The sequence below is a fragment of the Octopus sinensis genome, linkage group LG2 (genome assembly GCF_006345805.1).
Source record: "Octopus sinensis linkage group LG2, ASM634580v1, whole genome shotgun sequence".
Taxonomy (NCBI): domain Eukaryota; kingdom Metazoa; phylum Mollusca; class Cephalopoda; order Octopoda; family Octopodidae; genus Octopus; species Octopus sinensis.
In genome coordinates this window covers 107,804,480-107,829,606 of record NC_042998.1, presented here as the reverse complement: position 1 = coordinate 107,829,606, position 25,127 = coordinate 107,804,480, and the positions used below count along the sequence as shown (strand labels likewise).

The window sequence follows — 25,127 nt, the reverse complement described above, 5'->3', positions numbered from 1 at the left end:
CAAAATCCACCCACTACACTTCTCAGTCCAAAATCACTGCCTTGAGATCCTGGATACATTTCAAGTTGTTGATGTGTTTCAATATTTTTCTCTTCTTTCATCACTATTATAAGTTTGTTTTTTTTATTTTTCCTTTTTTCAGTTATGCTTTTACAGTGCTATCAAATTTAGCAGTATATATTATATTTTGGATAATATTTAATATGAATGTTGGTGAAAAGTTAGGAAGGAAAGATAGTGGCAAGTTTGAGGTAAGACATATTTCTCTTTTAATCTCATTACTTTGTTACAGACTATTTCAATTGTTAGTGGCCTCATCAGCTTCAATCATATGTTCATCACCTTAAAGACCATCAAAATCATATGACTTACCAGACATTTGTAAGTCAATGATGGAGCCTCTGTGTGGCCTTTCAGCTTGCTAGAAATACGAGTAAAATCACTATCAAATCATACTTTACTGTTTTAAAATGGAAGGACATATTGGATAATGTAATCCTAGATACTTTGTGTAGAAGAAAATAGATGTGTTTATGTCTGGAATACCTTTGATTGTAGGCTGCTTGAATAGGGCTATCCAGAGGCTAAACAAATCCACTTGTAAAGTCAACAAATCTAGTTATGTAGTAATTTACATAATTCTATGTACTTGTCAGTGTCAAGCTGAGATTAATGTCAAATACCCAGAGATAACTAGGAATTAAGATTTTAAAATATTCACGTGAAAATCAATACCAGCATATTTTAATTTCAGAAGCAGTTGATGTTAAGTGAAATATTTTTGTTCAATTACATTCCATAATAGAAATAAAGCTCCAATGAGCTGAGGCTATGACATTTCCAGTTTCTGGTGATAACTATTTCTTTTGACTATAATTAATAATACTCTGAGGGAAAGGTATGAAAACCCATCTCTCCAATCCTTGAAATCCCTGCTACTAATTATGAACAGTACAGCAGCATTTAATGGACCAATCTGTTTATTAACAGATAAGCTTGTGAAGTATTCAATCAAAAACCCATAGGACCATTCCATTTACATTCAGAAGTTTGTTATTTCTTAGTTACACACCCTGACAGCTTCCATCCTAACTAAAATAAATGAAGTACAAGTTTAGTACTGAATTCCCTTGCTCCTAAATATATGGTCTTGTGCTTATGTTAGAAATCATTATTAACTCTTTAGCATTTAAACTGGCCATAGCTGGCCAATATTCTGCCTCTTTTATGTTCAAACTGGTCAGATCCAACATCTCACACATACCCAACAATGTCATTCTAAAAATAAACAACCACATCATCAAAATTTTGAAGTTACAAGTCAATGCTTGATTAATTCAAAACAATGTGAATAAATAAGCATTTCATTTGACAGAATAATTTGAATGCTAATGGGTTAATACAAAATAATTACAAGTAAATATAACAGTGCATTTGTATTTTCATTAGCTACAAGATACAAGTTTTAAAAAAAAAACTTAAATATTTGGAACCAGTAAAAGAGAAATTCTCTTCATTTTCTTCTTCTCTCATTTGCATTTGTTATTTACATATTTTCCATTTACAATGTTTCTTTATTTTCAGCTACTTGTATTTATAGTGACTGGAATTGGAGTATTTTTCTCCTTTACATTTCATATTCTCTCCCCAGAGAAAATGTACTCCACACCAGTTGCAGCAGAAAACAAGGAACAAGAAGGTTTATTGTCATGCACTCAAAGTATAATGACATGGAAAGACTGGTGGTATGAACCACAGTTTTACATGGTATACAGATCATTTTTAACATATTCTTTATTCTCATCATTCTCTTACAAGGTGGTATCAAAAAGTTCCTGGACTAGTTCTCTAGCACACCAACAGATGGCAGTACATGGTTGTGTGTGCAGTGAGAGCTGGCAATGTGTCAAGTGACATTGCTATGTTTACTTTGCAAGTTGTGAAATTTTTGTTTTTGTGACCACGTGTCTGCTGTAGTCTACTATTTTTGTCATGGACAGGATGTTGGAACAAAGAGCCATGATAAAATTTTGCATTAAACGTGGAAAGTCTGCTACAGAGACATGAGCATGCTTTGGCAAGCTTGTTGTGATGAGGCAATGGGTCATGCACAATGTTTCAAATGGCATGGACACTTCAGAAGCAGAAGACTGTCCCTGAAAGATGGTGAGCAATCTGGAAGATCTGCCTCCAGCATCACCCCTGGAAATATTGTATTGTGCATTGAAAATTAGTACCCCAGGGCCAGACCTGCAATGTTTTGAAGTGTTTAAATGAGGACATTCAGTGAAAGTAACCAGAACTGTAGAGCACAAAGAATTGGATTCTTCATGACAACAATGCACCCTATCACTGAGCTCTCCCCACTTTCACACCTGCCCCATTCACCAGATTTAGCACCTTCCCCAAGACAAAAATGCAGCTCAAAGGTCACTGTTTTAACACCACTGTCAAAATCAAAAGCAAATTACAGAAGGTCTTTGACTCGCTTATGGAAAATGACTTCCAGACCAGATTCCCAAGGCGGTACGAATGCTGGGACTGGTGTGTTGTTGCTCAAGGTGACTATTTCAAAGGAGGTGATGTTAAAACTTAGGTAAATAAGTTATATTTTATTAAACATGACTAGTCCGGGGAATTTTTAATACCACCTCGTATTTATAGTTGTCATTCTTCTTTCCTGTTTTTTGTTTTACCTTTTTTTCCCTCTTTTTCTTTGTTTCTTGTAAGTCATCTCTCTTGTGAGATCCTTCAAGCTTAGAAATTTTTTCTGTTTGAAGACTGCATGTGAAATCTGATTTTGCCAAATAAAAGAAAATTTTATTTACTATACAGAAAAGAAATTATAAATATTTAGATAAGAGGTAAAAATGTAAATTTGTGTTTATAGATAATTTGACATTTTAAGAACATTAGAATAAATATATAAAGTGCAAAAATGTATTTTTTTATGTAAAATCCAGACTCCTCCCTTAAAATTACACTTAAGGGTTACAAAGGTTGCAGGTGACCTTCAGTACAATTTCATGTTACAAAGATAGTTGAACAGAAAATTGTTCCAAACTAGTTTGTAAACCTTAAGATGTTTGGATTTTCATAGATCACGTATTTAATATATGATCTGCCATGCCAAAACTGACATTGAAGCTCACTAGATCCTGTCAAACCACCCAACCCATGCCAGCATGGACAATGGACATTAAAGGAGGAGGAGGAGGAAGAGGAAAGGCTGATATACCAAGTCCTACACAGCTTATTAGTTCAGAGAAGTAGGAACTGTTGTAATAGTTATAGAAGAGATAGAGAGGACACAGTATTTTGGTGAGCTTTTGGTTATAATGGGTTTGTGAGTGAAAATCTGTTAATGAGACAGATGCCTTTTCTTTTGTATTTTGATATAGTCTGCTGTTGTGCATGACAGCAACAATATCTCAGTTCGTATATGAAGTACTCCAGAGTAGGTCGTAGTTGAATCTTTTTAGTCAGCATTCTTTCAGAACTGAAGTATGATCTAGTCCTGCTGAGAACATCTACTCCGGTGTATAGTTTTGGCTATGATATAGATGTGTGTGTCACTCTGAGATTTCATCAGAACAGATTTTATGGCTGGATAGCCCATGAGAAATACTGTTTTTGTCCAGATACAAATGTTACTACAGCTCTATATAGATATAATAACTGTTGTGCCTGAGCAGATTCATCTGATGTTAATGAAGCAGTTTAAAAACCATTATTTACCATTAGTCAGTTTCATTATCATTCCAGTAAGCAACTATGTCAACTATTATTATCTGCTAATTGTTTTTAATTTTGAAATGAGTTCTGTTGTCAGGATGATCAGCCTTTGGACACCCTCCTCTTCCACATACAAATGAGACACAGTATGTCATTGATGGTAGAATTGTGCTCAATTTGTAGAGAAAATATTCTCTTTTTTAACAGCTGTCACTGTATGAAGCATTCTACTGGAGGAGATATTAATTTGATATTAGGAAGACATTAAACAGTTGTTCAAAAAATTATCATTAACAATATATTCTGACATACTTAATATAACAACCAAATTATTGAGAAAAGTTATCATTAAATTATATTAATTTCTAAATGCAAAGTTCATATTAAAACAATTCATAAAACCATTTTTTTTTCTTTTTTTGGTTTATGAAGTCTATCTGATATTTCCTTATACGTCTCCATTACCATATGTCTACATTCACATTCAATCAATATAGAAGCTTGGGACTAACAGAGAGTATAATCCATTCCACCTCTCATTCAACAAAAATATGCCTATCAGATATTACAGGTGTAATATATATTATAAAATAGCTGTTTTAAATAATAAATATTAAAGACATTTTGAAGTTGAAATTGCAAATCATTAGCAAATAAATTAACAATTATTTAAAATTTATGTTTCCACCAGCTGCAAGGCTTAAGTAACCATAACTTAGTTTTAGATTCAGTAGTACTAAGCAAACAAAAGATAAGTCTTCTCCAAGATAAAACTAGCTTTTCTCTTTAGAACCAGAAAATAATTCAGCCCCCAACAACAGTTAAGTCTATAAAGCTATCTATCACTCTGTCACCCTATCTTTGTTGTTGCTAGTGGCACAATAAAATGCACCCAATATTGTTTGTTAAGTATTGGGTTGGGAGGATCCTTTAGTCTTATTGAAGATGTGACAGCCTCTCTAGAGCTGTGCAATGAAAGAATGCATCCAGTAAAATCTATAAAATGATTGGTGTTGGAAGGGCATCCAGCCATAGAGACCAAACTAAAAACGAAACTTCCAAGTCAGATGATTGAGAAGTGAGGGATGGTATCATATGTTTAGTTAAAAATAACAGCATTAATGTACAAAAGGAAGAGTATTGGAGTTATAATCTTTAGGTATACTAGAATTGATTGAATGCAAATCACAGAGAGACCCATCAGTGCACACTAAAAGGAAATAATCTAGCAGGAAACTGATTCAACAGATAGGAGATGAATACAGCCCACATATGGGCAATTGTCATCTCAAATATGATCAATGTCTTTGTTAATCTCAAGATTATGATGTAATAGAGCATGACTACAGGAACTGCACTGCTTGATGGTTATTGAGGAAAGGGAATGATTATGAATGTTTCCATCATCTTTGATATATTGGAAGTAAAGTGAGGGTGATAATTAAGTTGTTGGAATAGGTCAAAGAAATTTCTTTACTCAGGAACGTGGTACACTGGTGTATAATGATTAAAGTAGAGACAGATAGAGGATTGAAGAGTTTAATGAAGAGAAGGTGACAGAAGGAACACCGTTATCTTAGTGGATTGGAGTGCTGCAAAATGTAGGTAATAAAGATAGGCCAGATACAAAATATCACAGAAAAAGAAAGTTAACATTTATACTTGTAATTTCACTAATGATGGCAGTCCCATTTTTAATAGAAAATTAAGATAGTTCTTGTCACACTATACATTCATAAAGCCTTCCTTAACCTTTTAGCATTTAAAACAGCCATATCCAGCCCAAATATCCTACTTGTTTAATGTTCAAACCAGCCAAATCCAACCTCTCACACCTAAAGTAAATAATCACGCCATTGAAATTTCAAAGTTACAAGATAATACATGATTAATTCAAAACAATGTAAATAAATAAGCATTACATTTGACAGGGTCAAGTGATTTCTTTCCAGGATAAATTGATTTAAAAAATGTGTTTTAGGTTTGGTTTCACCAACAGGGAACTTCAGGATATTTAACCCCTTAGCATTCAGATCACTCAGTCAAATGTAATACTTATTTGTTCACATTTTTTAAAATTCATCATACATTATCACATAGCTTTGAGATATTGATGATATGTTTGTTCATTTGGGGAATGAGATCATAGAGTAGATGTGAGAGGCTGGAGCTGGCCAGTTTGAACATAAAACAAGTAGAATCTTTGGGTCTGATATGGCCAGTTTGAATACTAAGCAGTTAAACATCCATCCCATTATCTTGTGTACAAAAGAAGCAGGTCAAGCTGCTAGCCTCAATGGTGGTAGTAACAAATATCCCCCATCACTTTCTCTCTCTTTCCCCTCTTTCTCTCTCCCCCCCTCTCCACACACACACAAGCATTTATGGGACCACTTGTAATTGTTAAGTGCCATTTCCTCTTCTTAAAACCAATAAGAACTTAAGAAATTGGAATTCCATGTAGCTCTGGAGCGTTTTAAGTTGTCTCCTTAAGTATTACTTGTTAAGGGGCCTTGGTTTGAATTAGTCAGCTGTCCTTTTCACATAAGAGTTAAACAATAAATATGATAGCTATTTTATTGTTTTTTCTTATTTACCATGTGACTGGCATAATTAGTATGAAGTGTCAGCTGAAAAGTTCATAAGCTGACCAAAATATTCTCATGGAATGTGACTAAATGTCACATAGTCTCCCTTGCAATTCACACGCTTCTTCCATCAGTGTTACAGTGCTTGGATCCCACTGGTGAAGGAGCTTTCATCCTGTTGGTAAAAAAAGTCTTCAACAGCTGATATGATTTCATCATCACTGCTATACTGCTTCTCAACCAAATATTTTTTCATGTTGGGGAACAGATGATAGCCAAATGGGGCCAAATCAGGAGAATAGGGAGGGTGATCAACCAGTTCAAATTCACCATCATACAAAACAGTCCAACAGCTATTGAAACAAAGAATTTGTGTGCTGGAGCAATGTCCTGATGAAACAAGATTCTTTTCAACAGTTTTTCTAGGTGTTTGGTCTTGATACTATTCATATCTTGGCATATGAATAGTTTGTTGGCATAGTGCTCTCCATTGATGGTGTGAACCTTCTGAAGATAATCAATAAACTCAATGCCTTTTGCATCCCAAAAAACTGAATTCATCACCTTCCCTCCAGATGAAACAGCCTTGGCCTTCTCTGGAGCAGGTGAGGAGGGCTGTTTCCACTGCATAGATTGTCTCTTTGTTACTGACTCAAAGTAATGAGCCCAAAACTGGTCCTGGGTTAGGAAACACTCCAGGAAACCAGCTTGATCTGCTTGAAACAATATCAGATTTTTCCATGATGTTGTCAGCCTGGTGTGCTTTTGATCAGGTGTCAGAAGACATGGCACCCACTGAGCAGAAACCTTCATCATGCCAAATTCATTTTGAAGAATATTCTCAACTCTCTCACAGGATATGCTAATAGCATTAACTATTTGATTAAAGTCAATCACCTGTCATCCATACCATATGGTGAACATTATCAGTGTTTTCCTCAGTGGTAGTAGCTGTAGGACTTTCAGACCTTGGATCATCTTCAAAATTCTTCCTTCCCTTCCTAAGTTCCACTGCCCACTTATCCACTGTTGATAAAGCTGGAGTGCCATCTCTTAATGCAGTAATCATATCAGTATGAATGTTCTTGGGGATTAAAACCTTTTTCTGCAGATACTTGATAACACAACAATGCCAAATTTTGTTCATTTTCAAGGGAAGTTGCTACTATTTACTTTTGAAATCTTCTTTGAACTGTCAGATGTGAGTTTACCTGGAAAGGAACAAAGAAGAGTTGAAACTAATGCAGGCATAATTTCACGGCTCTAGCTAGCATCACTCCTTCATAGTCAGCTTATGAACTTTACAACCCAGCCCCATAGTTCAGTTGATACACACTATAAGATTAAATAATCTTTAATTTATTTAAATCTCTGAACGAATATCCCATTCGTTAAATTTTCTTTTCATTCTCTCCAGTGAAAAGCCCTGAAATACTCTTTTTAAAAGGACATCCTTTAATGTAATGCTCCTTATTTCCATTTAAAAATATAAACACTTATTGTTAAATTTCCTGTTATTGTTTTTTACTTACAGATAGCAGTCATTTACATGGCGACTCGACTTTTTTTAAACATTTCCCAGATATATTTACCCCTCTATGTTCTCGACACTATCCAACTAAATAAGGCAAGTCATTAATGTATTTTGTTTCTTTGTGTTTTGTATCTTTTTAAATTACTTGTTGGAAAGATTCTGATAGGAATGCCAAGAGGGATGTAACTGAGAGTGGAATGGGAACTGAGTAAACTGAATTTTATGGGAATTTTCAAAACAAAATGTTACTGATGTGTTCTATACACTAAGTCCAGTAAGAAAACTTCTCTAGTGCTGGTACCCAATAAAATTCCATAGCCTACCATTTTACTTTTTGAGGTGGGCAAGTGTAAACCTAGTTTATTACTCAGTTTAACACTACAATCACCCAGTTCATGGGTGTCTTTTGCCAGTTATTCTGTTGGAGTATTTAGACAGGTTTCAGGGTAACAAAGTATCTTGATGTCCTACTTCCTCTTGCACTGCCATTTACACAGTACTGTTATTTATAACTACAACTTGAGGTGATTCTCTAACAGAGCCCCAAAGCAGCCCTTGGCTCTGTGAGGGTCACTTAAAATGTTTGTCATGTTTACTGACAGGTTCACTTGAATTCATTGACTTCCAGTTGAGCTATTTATAAGGACCAAAGTCATTAATAGGAAACTGTAATTTATGGTTCTCAGTTCCTGCAAAAATTATAGGTTGTTGCCCTTCATTTTAAAACTAAAAATATAGAAAAAAGAAAAACCTAATGATTACACTTGATGTTGTCATCAATTTAACATCTATGTTACTGGGCTAGCCCAAGTTAGATGAGTTTGCTCACAAAAAAAGGATTTAAGTTTATGTATCAAACAGTATTTTTTAATATTTCTAAAATGCATGCATTATGTGAGGAGGGAGCATAATTTAGGTATTGAACTGTATTATGTTTAAATAATTATCTAAATGCTATACTCTGCTGTTTTATTTCAGAAATATATAGCCATTGTTCCTCTTGTGGTTTATATATTCAGTTTTTTAACCACATTAATTATGAAGATGGTTAATTCAACTATAGGAGCAAAGGTAAGATAGTTATCTTGAGAAACTTTCTGATTTGCCATATCTTCACCCTTCTTCCTCTAACTCTTTCATTCTCATTCTTGCCTCCTAGAATTCTTTCTCTCATTCTTTCATTCATTCATTAGACTAGTAATGGCATGTTGGTAGTCTAATCACAGCATGTATGGTTAATGAGTGAATATTTGCTTAGTAAATAAATGGCCTTTGTTTTTATATGATGCAGATGTTTTGTGCATGTATATGTGTATAGCTACAGCACTATAACCATCATACATGCAACACTTTAATGAGTAGCTGTGGTAGTTACAAAATGTGTAGTTACTATGAGAAAAATTATGGATAAAGTTTTGTATTCAGGTTCTTTATTGAGAGAATTCCATGTGTGCAGTCCTTTCCTATAAAAACTACTTTTACTATGACTACCACATTTCCTCTTTTTTTTATTTTTGCTGACATACATCTTCATTATTTTCATGAGGGTCTTAACTACAGCTTTATAATGTCAGCAACTTATCAGAGTTGTAATATTTTCTGGCCTAAAGAGGAATGCCGTTAGGAAAATTTCTATATGTGAAGTCATCATGAGTTTGTCGGGGATTGTGACACTTTTTATATCATGTGGCTTAGATATACATACACAGTGAGAAGTAGCAAGTTTCGATTAGGTGTTTCTTTGCTGATTAATAGTGCAAGTATTTGCATTTAAAGCCATAGAAAAAGAAGACCTGGGAAGATGTGGGATGAGGTGGTGAAAGCCAATCTCAGGATGTTGTGACTCTCACAGAAGGGATGACACACTATGCTTGAGAAAACACTGCCCAGCTACACTAGCTTATTGTGTCTAAGGCTCTTAAAGCATCATGTATATGCATACAACTGAGACCTTGCCAAGTCTACAGCTCTTGCTTCTTCCTTCCCTGCAGCACCCTTCCTTCATCTAAACAACTGGATCCCTGACAACATCCTCCTTGTTGGTATCTATCTCTTACTCTCTCCTCCTTTTAACTTTTCATCCTATCACTCAATCATCCTTCCATTACTCACTTATCCACTGTATTATTTTGCTGATGTAAGAAATGAAAGCAAAACCTGTTACTATGCACCATACCATATTGTCATCTCTGTACTACTAGTCACCACTCGCTCTTCTCTGTGCTACACTCAGTCAGTATCCATTTTTCATTCTTATCATCCCCCACTCATATTTACCATCCCAACTTCTGTTCATTATTCACAACATTCATCTCCTACATACATCTGACCTTCTCATTCTTTTACACTACCCATTCCCCCTTAGTTTTCTTTACCTATGCTCTGTTCTAAATATTTCTTGGACATCATTACCTTTTTTTACCTCTTTTTGGGTTCCACACCAGCTTTTCCCACCTGCCCTTGTAAAATACAGGGTAACCATGAATCTCCTCCACAAACAGTAAACCTGTTCCTGCTCCCTGCATTATACTTTTACTGCTTAACAATTTGCTTAAAGCAACCACTCTGTCTTCTATACCTCTTCAAAGTTGAGGTCATTCTTCTATCTTGTAAGTTATAAGGTGACCTCATTAGTGCTGGTGCTATGAAAAAGTATCCAGTACACTTTGCAAAGTGGATGACATTAGAAAGGACATCAACCCATAGAAATCATGTGAAAACTGAGACACCTGTGCCTGAAGTGATCCTCAACCTTTTGGATCTAGTCAAAATGTTCATTTCATGCTAGCATGGAAAATGGTCACATGATAGTGGTGGTAGTGGTGAAGGGAGCAGTGGTGACAGCCAAATAATCAAATATTTAATGGTGTTTAGAATAAAGTATAACAACAGTAAATACTCAAAATTTTGTAATTGAATTCAGTTTGAGTATATATTTTTTAATTTAACTTTTTTTTTCTCATCTTCTAATTGATAAAATTCCTCTGAAGTTGTTTTCTTATGTAAATCACGAGAGAAATCATATTTTCTCATATTCTACATTCATTTTCTTCTCTCCTTTTAACTTTTTCTCTTCCGCCATCTCCCCAAAATTTCCAGAATGAAATATTGTACTAAGCAATATCTTTTGTCATTATATCCAATGGCAAAAAGTAGTCTGGTAGTTGACCTTGTTAGTGGCTAGATTTGAGAGAGAGGCAGGTAAGGAGGAAAGCAGATTAGGTTAGCTAGTAGTAAGAGAAATGCTAGTGTTGAGAAGTAAGTACATGGGATTAAGTTATAATGACTGATCTGAATCTTGTAAATCTGTTTTGGTTTGTGTGGTGGTGGGGACAACAAAATGTTTGTCTTGTGACAAATAAAAAGAAAAACATTGTAGTTGTCATTAACTAAAGCTGTAGACTGACAAAATCAGTTAAGCATAATTTTTTTTTATTTTATTTCTTTACAAAATTTCAGATCTTGGAGGTTGGGTTAACTTTATTTTTCAAACTTTCAGAGTTGAAAAGAAAAAAGTACTAGCAAAGTACTGGAATTGATTTAAACTATACTCCTCATCACAGTGCTATAGCCTTGCACCTATGTTAAAAATCATCAGTATTATTAAAATCATTGGGTTTGTTGAGACACAAATATCAAGCAATATATATATAGTGCAACCTTTGCTTTGTGTTTCTTTATATCCAGAGTTCAAATCTCACAAATGTCAATATTACATTTTATCCCTCTAAGACCAGTTTAATAAGCACTAGTCTAGAAATATAGAGATGATTAAATAATTCATTATGGGAAGCCCATCCCACCTCACCCTAACCTGATAGTGGCTTGTGAAGGGATAATGTTTCTGTATTCGGTATTATTTTATAGAAATTGATCATCAACTAAATTCACTCACAAAGCATTGGTTGGCATGGGACTATAGTAGAAGACACTTACCCAAGGAGTCCACTGCACAACACTTTGAGCAAGTGTCTTCTACTATAGCCCTGGGTCAACTAATGCTTTGTGAGTGAATTTGACAGACAGAAGCTTCGTGGAAACCATCTATATACCTGTGTATTTGTGTTTCTCCACCACCATCCCGCATACTGGTGTTAGTTTGTTTATGAACCTGTAACTTAGCAGTTTGGCAAAGAGACCAATAGAATAAATACCAGGCTTTGAAAAAAATATGTACTGGGGTTGATTTGTTTGCACAACTTGGGCACAGTCCAATGACTGAAACAAATGAAAGATATTTGAATGAGAATGCCATAATGATGATATGTTTGTATGCATGTTTTATATATAAGTATATATTATACATACATGTGTGTGTGTGTGTGTTCTATAGTGTTGGATTAACTGATTCCTTGTGAGTGAAATTTGGTAGATAGAAAGCATGTAAAAGCCCTTTGTGCATGTGCATATGAATGTGCATGTACACACACACCTTTGAAGCCACCTGGAATAAGAGATCTCTTACTTGCAAACAAGGAAGCAATAGGAAGAACAGAGCTGTAAAATAATGCCTCAATGACATATTCATCTAACCCATGCAAACATGGAAAAGCAGACATAAAACGAATGAATGCTGATCATGATGATGGTGGTAACAATGGTGATGACAACAATGATGATATTCACACACATATACATACACACCTGTACAAATTTATGGGTCCATATGTGTCAAGTCACATATGTTCATATCAAAAATGCAACAGAGACATTCAATACTTAGAAAGCAATGAACTATGCAAAATATTGATATCATTATGTGCAATTTGAACACTTGAAGACAATGACTAGATTATACGCATTTTCTTCTTTTACTAGTTTCAGTCATTAGGCTGTGGGCACCATCTCCAAAAGTTGTCAGTTATATCATCCCCAGTACTTATTCTAGTGTGATACTTCTTTTATTGAACTCTGTTGAACCACTAATTTAAGGTAGATGAACTGATACTATCTACATAAGCACTAATTGCTGGGATTCATATGACCAACTATATCTGTCTCCAAAACAATTTGTAACCTTATGCCTATAATTGAAATCATTATTGATAAAATAATGCATTAGTAGAATCTTTACATTGTCAGATAAAATGTCTCGTAGCAGTAAGTTATGGCTGGCTTTTTACATTCTGAATACAAATTCCACCAAATCTGACATTGCCTTTCTTCCATTTTGGATCAGTTTTATGTACTTGTCAAATAATGACATTGATTTAATTGAGCTTTTCCTTCCTTGCAAAATTTGTGGCTTTATGTCCATGTAAGAAATCATTATTATAAAATGCAATTGAAAGCTTGATTCTGTTGCTTCTACCATAAAATGCAACCAGATGTTTGATTCTGCTTGATCTCTTATTATAAAAGGCAGATTTTATCTGCCTCCCTTTGGGAGTTATACAAATCTACAATATAGGATTTCTTCAATTACAATTTACCTACCATTTTTAAGAGTACAATGCATCACGTCATGCCAGGTCCAGTTTTTAAAATTTAAACTCCAATTAAGCAAAATTTACAGAAAACTCACATTCTGGTGTGTGTGTCAAATGCTTTTCTTAGTCTGGTTTACACCACACGCAAACGCACACACACAGTGGGCAACGAATAAAATGAAAGTAAATAGCGACAGAGTGATTTGAGGAAGACTAAACTGAAAGTATTCTGTCTATGACGCTGATAGATACATGAGTAAAATGTATGGGAAGCTAAGAGCTAAGAGTGAGTGAAAATAGCGAGAGAGAGAGTGATTTGAGGAAGACTTTCATTAAATAACCGTAGTGGCTTGTGTTAGTAATAAAGTAAACATACACTCATACATACATACATACATACATACATACATACATACATACATACATACATACACACCACACACACACACACATACATACACACACACATACATACATACACATACATACATACATACATACATACATACATACATATACATACATACATACACACACACACATACACACACACACAGTATTGAAGCTTGAGAACAATCAGATACATTTGCAACACATCTGTTGAAAATATTATTGTTCACACACATACATATACATATATACATACAGACAGACAGACAGATAGACACACACACACACACACACACATGATCCAGCATGGCCACAACCTCAAGGCTGAAACATATAAAAGAATAACAGAATATAAATGTGTGCAAAGTACAAGAAATATTAATGCAGTATATGGGGATTGGACAATAACCGTAAGGCAGTGTCAATGGTGGTTCCAGAAATCCCGAGCCATAAACTACAGCCTAGAAGACGAGCCTCATCCTGAAAGATCTGTAGAACTCGACAAGGACATCCTGAAAACCCTGGTGGAACAAAATCTCATCGTAACTGTTGAGGAACTAGCAGAGAAGCTTGGATTTGGTCATTCAACCATTCATTGAGACCTGTGTGCTATCGGAAAAGTCAGCAAATTGGGTCAATGGGTTCCTCACGAACTTTCCGAGTCTAATTGCATGCAAAGAGTGAATGTATGCTTTTCTTTGCTGTCACATCTCACCACTACTGCGCTATGTATATCTATATATATAAAACTGTAGTTGTGTGAGTGTCTGTCCCCTTCGATTTAGATTCCTAACTACTCCCACATTTTGCGGTGCAGTTTAACCAAATTCGGGTAGCTTATAGTTGTGATTCATATCGAGCCCGTCTGAATATTAGCGCGCGTCTACGATGAGTCTACGATTTTAAAAATAATTTAACATCATTTTTTATTCCATTTTAATGCATAATTTTTCGTGTGTCGATGGCGGCGGAGTTGGCGTCCACGCTCACACCTGCACCTGTGGGGAAGGGAGTGTAAGGAAATCAACGTCGTAATGCGTTGTCAAGGAGACCAGTGTTCTTTTAGAACAACGACTTCATGGCTTGAAGACACCAAAACAGAAATGGCTAAGAAAGCGTCTACATGAGTCTACGATTTAAAAAAAATTTACCATCGTTTTTTTTCCATTTTAATGCATTTTTCGCTATTATATAAGGGAAGTAACTCTCTAAAAATGTCTACGATGAGTCAACGATTTTTAAAAAAATTTACCATCATATTTTTTCCATTTTTAATGCATTTTTTGCTATTTTTTTGCTATAACTCTCTAAAAATGCTTATATAGTTATTTCCCTTACAAACCCGAGCAACGCCGGGCGATACTGCTAGTTATGTTATAAAATGCAACCAAATGTTTAATCATTTTGAATATTTGCTTCATCTTTGACTTCACTATAATAATGACATGAAAAGAAATAAGTTACTTATTTATTTCAGCAGTAATTCATCATCTTTTAATAAAACTAGTAATTTCAATGTATTTCAGATGACATTTGTCATTGGACTTATCATATCACTGAGCTTCAGTATCTGGATTTTATTTATTCCAATTAATTCAATGCAAGTTTTTGGTGCTGCTGCTTTTAATGGTATTGGAGGTTCAGTTATACTTATAACTTCTCTCTCTCTTACGACTGAATTGATTGCAACAAATACAGTAAGTAAAAGCTTCAGACTTGTCTTTTTTATAATTCTACACCCCTCGACTCCATTTTCATCTTGGAGATACAATCAATATCTACTTGTTGGGCCATTTATTATTATTGTTGTTGTTGTTGCTGTTGCTGTTGCTGCTGCTGTTGCTGCTACTGCTGTTGTTGTTGTTGTTGTTGAATATTTGGTGTAGCCCATCTTTTATACCAAGACAAAACAATGTACATGATAACACTTCCAATCAGTTAAGAAGGGAAGCCATTAAAGGGTACACCAGGCACATGCTTCATAGCCATATGCACACAACATGGTGAAATCATATCAAGATTAACAGCATTATTGTTATTATTATCGTAATCATCATCATCATTATTATAGGTGAGCTGGCAGAATTGTTAGCACACTAGACTAAACACTTAGCGGCATTTCTTCCAGCGTAATATAGTAAGTTCAAATTCTGCTGAGGTAAACACTTGCATTTCATCTTACTAGATCATTAAATAAATACTAGTCAAGTATTGGTGGTTGATGTAATCAACTTTTCCCTCCTATAAAAATTACTGGTCTTGTGCCAAAATAAAAAGGAATTGTAATGATTATTATTTATTATTATTATTAATAGTAGTAATTGTGGGGGGTGGTAGTAGAAGTAGTAGTAGTAGTAGTAGTAGTAGTAAATCCCACTGATGGGCCTGAAGGCACAACATGGTAACAAAACCACAATCAGGTCTTTGAAGGATCAGAACAAGTGCATGCTGTTCAATCCTGAACAAATGTGCGCAGCATTCCAGCAGCACTTCATATTAGAGAGGACAGTGGGTTGGTGGTGGTAGCAGACTTCAGTTTGTACCTGGGTAGTCTGCCACAGCTCTTTGTAGTAGACATGGGGTTCTGTGAAAAGACAATAATTGTTGCAGAAATACAGGAGGCAATGAGCAGTTACATAAGTCACAATTCACCCAGAATCCAACCAGTTCATGCCTGATTTGTTTGACAGTCTCTTGGCAGATGTCTATGGTAACTGACAGCACATTTGGAGAATTCCTAGTGTTGTTAGCCAGGGTGTGGTAACACTGCTGGAAAAGGGGATGTGCTAGGAAATTTTCAGCCTATAACTCTACTTAACACGGAGTTTACGATTTTGGCTAAACTGTTAGCAAAAAGGTTGGCACTTGACATCCCTAGTCCTGTCAGGAGACTACAAATGTGCATAATCATGAATAGGTCTATCTACAACAACCTCCACCTCATACAATACATCATAGAGAATGCTGTGATGAAAGCTGACTATAGTGGGACCCTGATCAATTTGGACCTGTCTAAAGTATTCGATAGGGTTGACCATCATTATCTAGAAACTGGCCGGGTTCAGAACCATTTTCAGAGGTTGAATTGCTGCAATGCACAGCGATGCCTGCTCAGTGTTCAAAGTAACTGTTCACCTATCAGAACCATTTCCCATTACATACTCAGTCCACCAAGGTAGCCTGTTGTCACCTCTTCTGTATGTGCTGGCCCTTGAGCTATTGCTGTGGCATTTGGACAGTTGAGGAGCATCCTGTTCAAACTGAGACACAGGAAGGCAGTCTCGGTATATATGAATGAAATCAACATGTTATCAGTTGCCTCTGAAGTGGAAATGGTCAGCTCCATTTTAAAGTAATATGAGTCAATGGCAGGGGTCAAAATTAGTGTTGACAAATCAGTAGGCTTGCTGCTGGACACCTGGGGATGTAGGTCAATGCCATCAGATGGCATCATTAATTACTGGACTGATGGACCAGTTAAACTGCCCAGGGTCTGGTTCAATCCTGATCTTAAAATGGACAGGAACTGATGTGGCCTACTGGTGTGAAAATTTTCTCACGTGTGCAGGAAAGGTGCTGTTACCTCCCACCTAAAGGATTTTACCCATGTGGAATTAGTTTTGGCAGGAAAAAATGAAAGTCAGGTTGTAGCAGGAACGTGTGGAAGGGATAGACCCAGGAAGACATCAGACGAAGTGGTGAGAAAGGATCTACAAACGTTGGGACTCACAAAGAGGATGACAGGGGACCGAGACTCTTGGCGATTTGCCATGCTTGAAAAGACATGCCAAGCTAAGTAAAGCATGGTTGCTCTTGCATCCAGGCTCATCTTTTACAATCTATCCAGCTGAGCATCCCTAATCTTTTAGGCTTATAAGTGCTGGTGCCATGTAGAAAGCACCCATACCAATGCTGCATAAAAGCACCTAGTACACTTTGTTAAGAGGTTGGTGTTAGGAAAGGCATCCAGCCATAGAAATCATACCAAAATAGACATGGAGCCTGGACAGCTTTTCAGTTGGTCAGCTTCTGTCAAATCGCCCAACCCATGCCAGCATGGAAAACAGACGTTAAATGATGATGATGATAATGATGATGTTGATTTAAAACAACCCAAAAAATTCCTTTGTTTCTTAAATTGTTTTCGGTTATTTGTTTACAGGAATCTGCTGCCTTTGTTTATGGATCCTTAAGCTTAGTAGATAAATGTGCCAATGGTATTGCAGTGGTTGTTATCCAACATTTACTTGCTATGAAGTAAGTCACCCTCAGTTTTGATATTCCTGGATTTTAACCATTTTTCTTAATATTTACTCCTGCATTCAAATGCACATAGTTATCAGTGTTCTTAGAATTAAGGCTTCTCTCTCTCTCTCTCTCTCTCTCTCTCTCTCTCTCTCTCTCTCTCTCTCTCTCTCTCTCTCTCTCTCTCTCTCTCTCTCTCTCTCTCTCTCTCTCTCTCTCTCTCTCTCTCTCTCTCTCTTTCTCTCTCTCTCTCTTGCTCGTTTTCTTTGTTTTTGTTCAGCAACCACTTTTTATTATAGGAATACAATATCTAGTTTCCATCTAAGTAGATTAGTTTAGGTTTAGGATGCTATAATCTCAAATGCTTCCTGCCTTGCCTAAGTCATTGTTCTATAAATCTATACCCCTGAAACTATACATAACTTTCTATGTTTTATATCTCCTTTCCTCTTTGTCTAGCCATGCCTTCATAAAGTACATAGCTAACAGAACATCTAATTTTATATCTAATCCTCTTATATATATATATATATAAATATATATATATCCACATTTCACATACACACACACATTTATTAGGCACAGATATGACTGATTAAGAAGTTCACGTCTTAACCACTTAGTTCCAGGTTCAGTTCCACTGTGTGGCACCTTAAGCAAGTGTCTTCTATTGTAAGCCACAGGCTAACCAATGTGTTGTAAGTGATTTTGTTGGCAGAAACTCTACAAAGTATGTGTGTGTGTGCATGTCTACGGTGAACTTTGTTGACAATTCCCTGTCAACAAATTATCTGTTAGTGTTGTTCTTTCAAAGACAAGCAGAATAAAAAAAAATAATCCCTTATTTGAAAAACTAGTTAGGGTTAGGGACAGAAAGTGCATCCAACTGTAAAATAATGCTTCAATAATATATATTTGTCTGATCCATTTTTGCTTAAAAAAAAGACAAAACAAATGAAGAAAAACATATTCATTTATGCATGTTTGCATGCATGCATATATATATATATTGTTTAGTACAAATGTAGATTAGAAATATGTAAAAGCAGAGATACAAGGTTCTATTTCTCAAATATCTAACTTTATATTTTTAATTTGACAAAATATCGTCAAATATAAGGAAGCCATTTATTATTGTTCAATAATTAACTTTTAATTTGGGAGTATAATGATATATTAATAAAGCTAATTAATTTAAAACTCATATTGTAAAGTTCTTTGTTCTAAGTGTTTTTTATATCCTTTAATAATATAAGTGTTCTAAGAGTTTTTTTATTCACTTTAATAATATAAAATAATTCAGTGATTCTTTAGTAAACTCCATAAAAATTTAGCTTGAGAACACATGGCTCTACTCTACTAAAAGGAGGTTCATGGTGGATGGGATAACATTAGAAAACAGATAATAAAGCTCTGTGAAAAGTTGGTTTCTGCTTGAATAAAATAATCTGCTTTCTCTGTGTGTGCATGCGTGCGCGCATGCAAAATATGCATAGGATGTAAGATGTCATTTGAGGGAAAGAAAGTACTGAACTAGAAGAGGTTGAGTAACACTGCACTACATGGTTGCTTTACTTGCTAAAAATAGCAGCTAAATCTTCCTTAAATCACACCCTGTCATCATCATTTTACCATCCACATTTCCATGCTTGCATAGGCCAGATAAATGTTACTGAAGAAATTTTTTTTACAGATGCTCTTCTTGTTGCCAACCCTCACTTGTTTCTAAGTAAGGTAATATTTCCCCTGGTGTTATGAATATGTTTTTCCAGCAGTTACATACAAAAACAGTGACTCATTTATACTGTACACAAACATCCAGACATGTTTTCATTGGCAGATGTCAACAATGACACCACCTACACAATTGAGTATATGCATGTATACATACATAGATACACCTGATTTTCTCCCCTCCATACATACACAAGCATGTATCTGACTCATACATTCTTCACTTTCCAGACATTTGTACATTACTGCATATACTTTATACGCACTTTCTGACAAGTTGTGGTGCACCTGAGCACTGTATACAATAATTTCATTGTATATATTATATTTGATGAGCTTCCTACAGTTTTTTTCAACCAAATCCACTCACAAGGTGTTGGTCAGCTTGAATCTATAATAGAAAACACCTACTCACAGTATCACACAGTGAGAAGAAATGTGAAACTCTATGGTTATGAAGCAAACTTTTGAACCATACAGTTATACTTGTGTCTGTTATCTTAAAAAAGAGAAGCATCAGATAATGTAGTCCTTGATAGGTATTGCCTGAAAAAAAAACATAGTCTCAGCTCAAATGCCTTTTATCATCATTCTGCAATATCAGGGTTGACTTGAGATTTATTCAGCAAACTTCAGTGGAATTTGAGCCATAAAATGAAAGGTTGCAACTGTTTTTCATGAAAATTCATTCTTCTCTGTTGAATTGATTTTAATTAGATTTACTTGAAATTTTGTTGCTGCTATTTTATACAGATTGAAACAAAATAATATACCTTGGCAGAATTTGAACTCGGAACGTAAAGACAGTGAGTTCAAATTCCACTGAGGTCAACTTTGCCTCTCATCCTTTCGGGATTGATAGATTAAGTACCAGTTAATTTCGAGCCTTGTGCCTAGAGTAGAAAAGAATACAATTGACTTATCATTTCCTCTCAAAATTGCCCCCTTCTGCTTAAATTAAAAATAATAATTACTACTATTATTATTATTATTATTATTATTATTATTATTATTATTATTATTATTATTGAGTGAGAGCCCAGTGCATGCCATCAAAATGACACTGGGGTACAAATATACAAAGCCCAGTATACCCATCATGACTACCCATCTGATAAGGGTACACCAGGCACATGCATCACAACAATATGTGCGCGACATGATGATCTCATAACAAGATAAACAGCGCATGACCTTGCGGGTGGGGCCCAGTAAGAATTTTCTTCTGGTTGGGTAACCCATCCCACTCAAAAGGTCCCTGATTAAGGATTGTTTAAGGATGTTGAATGAAACACCCATGTTTCCAGAGGTGAATCATTTAAACCCCAAAGAATCCCTCTCAACACATGGCTATGATGCTCCCCCACTACTTCTACTCATGATCAGAGATGCACATATCGTCAGCCACTAAGGGACATGCTCAACTGGTTACGGTCAAACAACTGACAAGCAAATCTGTGGTATTGAGCAGAATATTTGCTGTAGCCCATCTTTTATACCAAGACAAAACAATGTACATAATAACACTTCCAGTCAGTAAAGATCAGAAGCCATGAGAGCCACTGCCTGGTACTGCATCAGGGCATTTATTATTATTATTATTATTACTATTTTTTTTTCTTGTTTCAAATTTGTTTCCATTTCTTGCCGAGTGTCTTCCCGACCCCTAGGGCAAAGAAACTCATAGTATACATTAGTAGGCCATTAAACCAAACTCAATAGTTCGTTCATTTTTTTTTTTTTTTTTTAAGTTAAATTAAAATACATGAGCAGCAACAGTTCTCACATCGACAATGCTCTTCTCAATACGTGTGATGTACCAGTTAAGACAATCTTTTGCACTTCTTGCAGGGATGGTAAGCCAGGGATCATTCTCATATAATTTTCGGTTCCCTTCTTGATCATTCCTAGTGCTCCTACGATCACTGGTATTGTAACCGCCTTGAGATGCCACATTTTCTCAATTTCAATGAGTAGGTCTTTATATTTTCTGAGCTTGTCAAACTCTTTCGCTGAGATATTATGATCACAGGGGATGCTCATGTCGATCAATAAGCAAACTTTATTGTTTTGGTCTTTCACAACAATATCTGGTTTATTGGCCTTGATGGTTCGGTCTGTATGTACTGGAAAGTCCCACAGAATGGTTACATTTTCTCCTTCAGTTACAGCTTCAGGGTGGTGATTATACCACTTGTCGGCAGTTTTGATATTGCAATACCGACTTATTAGCCAGTGGAGATATTGGCCAACTCTGTCATGTCTTAATTTATACTCCACTGGTGCTAAGACTTTACATCCAGAGATTAGGTGGTCCACTGTTTCAATCATGTCGTTGCAGAATCGGCATTTTGGGTCTGCTCCATTTTTCATCACATTGGCCTGGTAGTTCCGATTTAATAGGCTTTGATCTTGAGCAGCCAGGATGAAACCTTCGCTCTCTGCTTTTAGCCCTGAGCTCCGTAGCCACTGATGGGTTTGCTTCTGGTCAACATCAGCTTGTTTGCTGCGGGTCACATATTTGCCGTGCAGAGGTTTCTCCTCCCACCTATCAGCCAATTGCTCGTGCGCTTTTTTCATTGCCATCATTTTTACCTTCTTTGCAACAATAGTTGCCGTACTTCCCTCGGGTTGTTCAGTTTGGGTATCCTGCACGAGATCAATAGCAAATTTTTTGCTTTCCTTTATGATAGAATGAAGCTTCTTTCGTCTCTCGTGATTTTCCACAAGCTTTAGCATCCAGTCATTCGATATTTCGAGATATTTGGCCAGTCCAATTGTGGTTGTTTTATAAGCTAGTTCAAATTGGATCAGGCCTCGACCTCCTTGGGCTCTGGGAAGGTAAAGGTGATCTACGTCTGCCTTTGGGTGGTGCATCCTATTACAACTCAGCAGCTTGCATATTTTCCTATCTATATTCTTTACTTCACTCATATTCCAGTTCAACACATTGTAGTTATAAGTAATAACTGGAACTGCTAAGGAATTTATAGCTAACACCTTGTTACATGCATTTAGTTCAGATTTCAGGACTGCACGAACTCTCCTATAACATTCCTTCCTGATCTTCTCTTTCATGCTTGCATGCTGAATACCAGAGCCTTCATTTATCCCTAAATATTTGTATGTTTGTTCTTGCTCAAGTTCTCTTATGACTGTGTCAACATCTAACACGACTGAATTTGTGGTCTTCACTTTCCCTTTCTGGAAAGTGGCCTTGGCACACTTCTCAAGTCCAAACTCCATCCCGATGTCATCGCTGAATGCTTTCACAGTGTGCAATAGGCCTTGAAGTTCATTATTGTCTTTCCCATAAAGTTTTAAGTCATCCATATAAAATAGATGGCTTATTTTTTTATTGGCAATTTTATACCCATACTCTGTTCTGTTTAATTCACTTGTAAGGGGTATTAGGGCTATGCAGAATATTAAAGGTGAAAGTGAGTCACCTTGAAAAATTCCACAGTTGATGTTTATATTTTCTGAGGCAAGTACTCCATTAGAGTGGTATAATTGGAGATTTGTATTCCACAACGACATATTGTGCATCAGGAAGTTTGAAATCACAGGGGAAATTTTGAAGATGTCCAGCGATCTCAAGATCCATGGATGCGGTATACTGTCGAAGGCCTTTTTATAGTCAATCCATGCGGTGCTGAGATTTCTGCGCTTGTTGTGACAGTTCTCAAGGATCATACGATTGATTAGCAGTTGATCTTTGCATCCGTAAGAGCCTCGGCGGCACCCTTTTTGTTCAATGGGGAAAATATCGTTCTTCTCCATGAATGCATATGTTTTCTCCGCCAGGATAGATGTTAGGATTTTATACGTGGTGGATAGACAGGTTATAGGCCGATAGTTTTTTGGAAGGTTGGTTTCGTTATTCTTTGGGAGTAGGTAAGTAATGCCATTTGCTAATCATTCAGGTGTTTTCTTTGGGTCTCTCATAATTCCATTGAGCAGCTGAACTAGCTTACTGTGTGCGCATGGGAGCGATGCGAGCCAGAAATTCGGCACCCTATCTTTACCGGGGGATTTCCAATTATGGGCCTTCGTGAGTGCCTTTCTTAGGTCTGCTATTGTGATGTCTTCCCATGCTTGTTGTTGTAAATTTTGGTAGGATCCTTCAGTTTGTATAATCCAGTCTGCATTTATGTTGTACGTCTTCTTGTCACTCCAAATCCTTTTCCAAAAGTTTTGAACTTCTTCCATGGGAGGGGGGTCTTTAACGGTTACTTTCTCCTTCCCTATTTCTCTGTAGAATTTTTGGCATTGGATGTGAACAGCTTATTTTGCTTGTAAAACTTGTTTCTCTTCTCAAATCTTCGTATTCTTTGGGCTTTTCCTTGGACTTTTTGTTTCAGCGTTTCTTTTATTGATATCAGTTCTTCTCTTGGTGAGGATCCAAATTTTCTCTTCATCTTTCTTCCTGTTCTGGATCTTACATCATTTCCACATATTAGTTCATTTAATATTGATATTTCCCCTCTCATAAATTCAATCTCTTTTTCAATTTTACTTCTCCAGGTTTGATTTCTTCCCAGGTTTTGTTTTCTTTGTTTTTTCGGGGGCATACAGCTGGTTTCAATTGCCCTAGCAGAAGCGTAAATAATTTCATTTAACTCAGTAAAATCAGGTTTTAATTCTCGTATTATTTCATTTGTTACATAGTTGCCAATTTGGATTTGTTTTTTATTTTGGTTTGTATTTGAGAGTTTATGAAGTGGTTCTCTATCATTCATACTTGTATGTCTTACAACTTCAAGCGTATTCAGGATTTTCTGCCTCATATCTGCCATAGACTCTCCGTGTTCTTCAGCAAATGCGAGATCTTCAGTTACTGTTGTTTTTTCGTTTTCCTGGCTATCTTTAACAGGTACAATAGAATTTCTTGTATCTTCAGGCCTTTGCGTACTTTGGTCAGATGGCAGTCTTTCAATTAAGCCTCATGGCGGGCTATACTGTTCATCTGATTCTTCATTTCCTTTGTGTCTTATATTATGTCATTTTCCGTTGCGTGCTTGATCGCGCTTATTTCACTGTCTGTGAGTCTGTTATTTCTAAGGATATCCCTCCTCACATTTGCTAATTTGTTCTCGTCCAAATAGGGCCTACTGTCTTGATTCCGTGTTCTCCATATACTGTAAGAGTTTGCGGTGTGTCTCTCTTGAGATGGCCTACCTAATGCATAGTAATAAGCGTATATTACTTCTTTATACTCTTCTCGGGTCCATTTGTTCCGCTTACATTTTTCTTTCTGTGGTGGTTGTGGTGGTGAACTTGGAGGGCTCGAGTTGGGGGATTTCCCGTTCAAGTGACCATCCATGTCCGTATTCGGAGAAGAGTTTGTGCCAGTTGATGACTTTTCGATCCCAGGCTGGCTCTTCCCTGGGGGACGCGCTTCCAGATTAACCATAGGACAAGCGATTTGGTATACTGATTTAGTTTTCCTTTTAGTTTCCAAAAACATTT

General features: G+C 36.1%; 1 protein-coding gene across 2 annotated transcripts in view; it reads left to right on the top strand.

Annotated features, from left to right (window-relative positions):
• LOC115232379 (major facilitator superfamily domain-containing protein 12) overlaps positions 1–25,127 on the top strand; it is an 82,870-nt gene that overhangs the window by 39,260 nt on the left and 18,483 nt on the right. For both annotated transcript variants that reach the window (XM_036498843.1, XM_029802233.2), the window contains exons 4-9: positions 143–251; positions 1,585–1,767; positions 7,858–7,950; positions 8,836–8,928; positions 15,203–15,373; positions 17,839–17,933. In XM_036498843.1, coding sequence (XP_036354736.1) covers positions 143–251; positions 1,585–1,767; positions 7,858–7,950; positions 8,836–8,928; positions 15,203–15,373; positions 17,839–17,933 — 744 coding nt within the window. The remainder of the gene's footprint in view (positions 1–142; positions 252–1,584; positions 1,768–7,857; positions 7,951–8,835; positions 8,929–15,202; positions 15,374–17,838; positions 17,934–25,127) is intronic.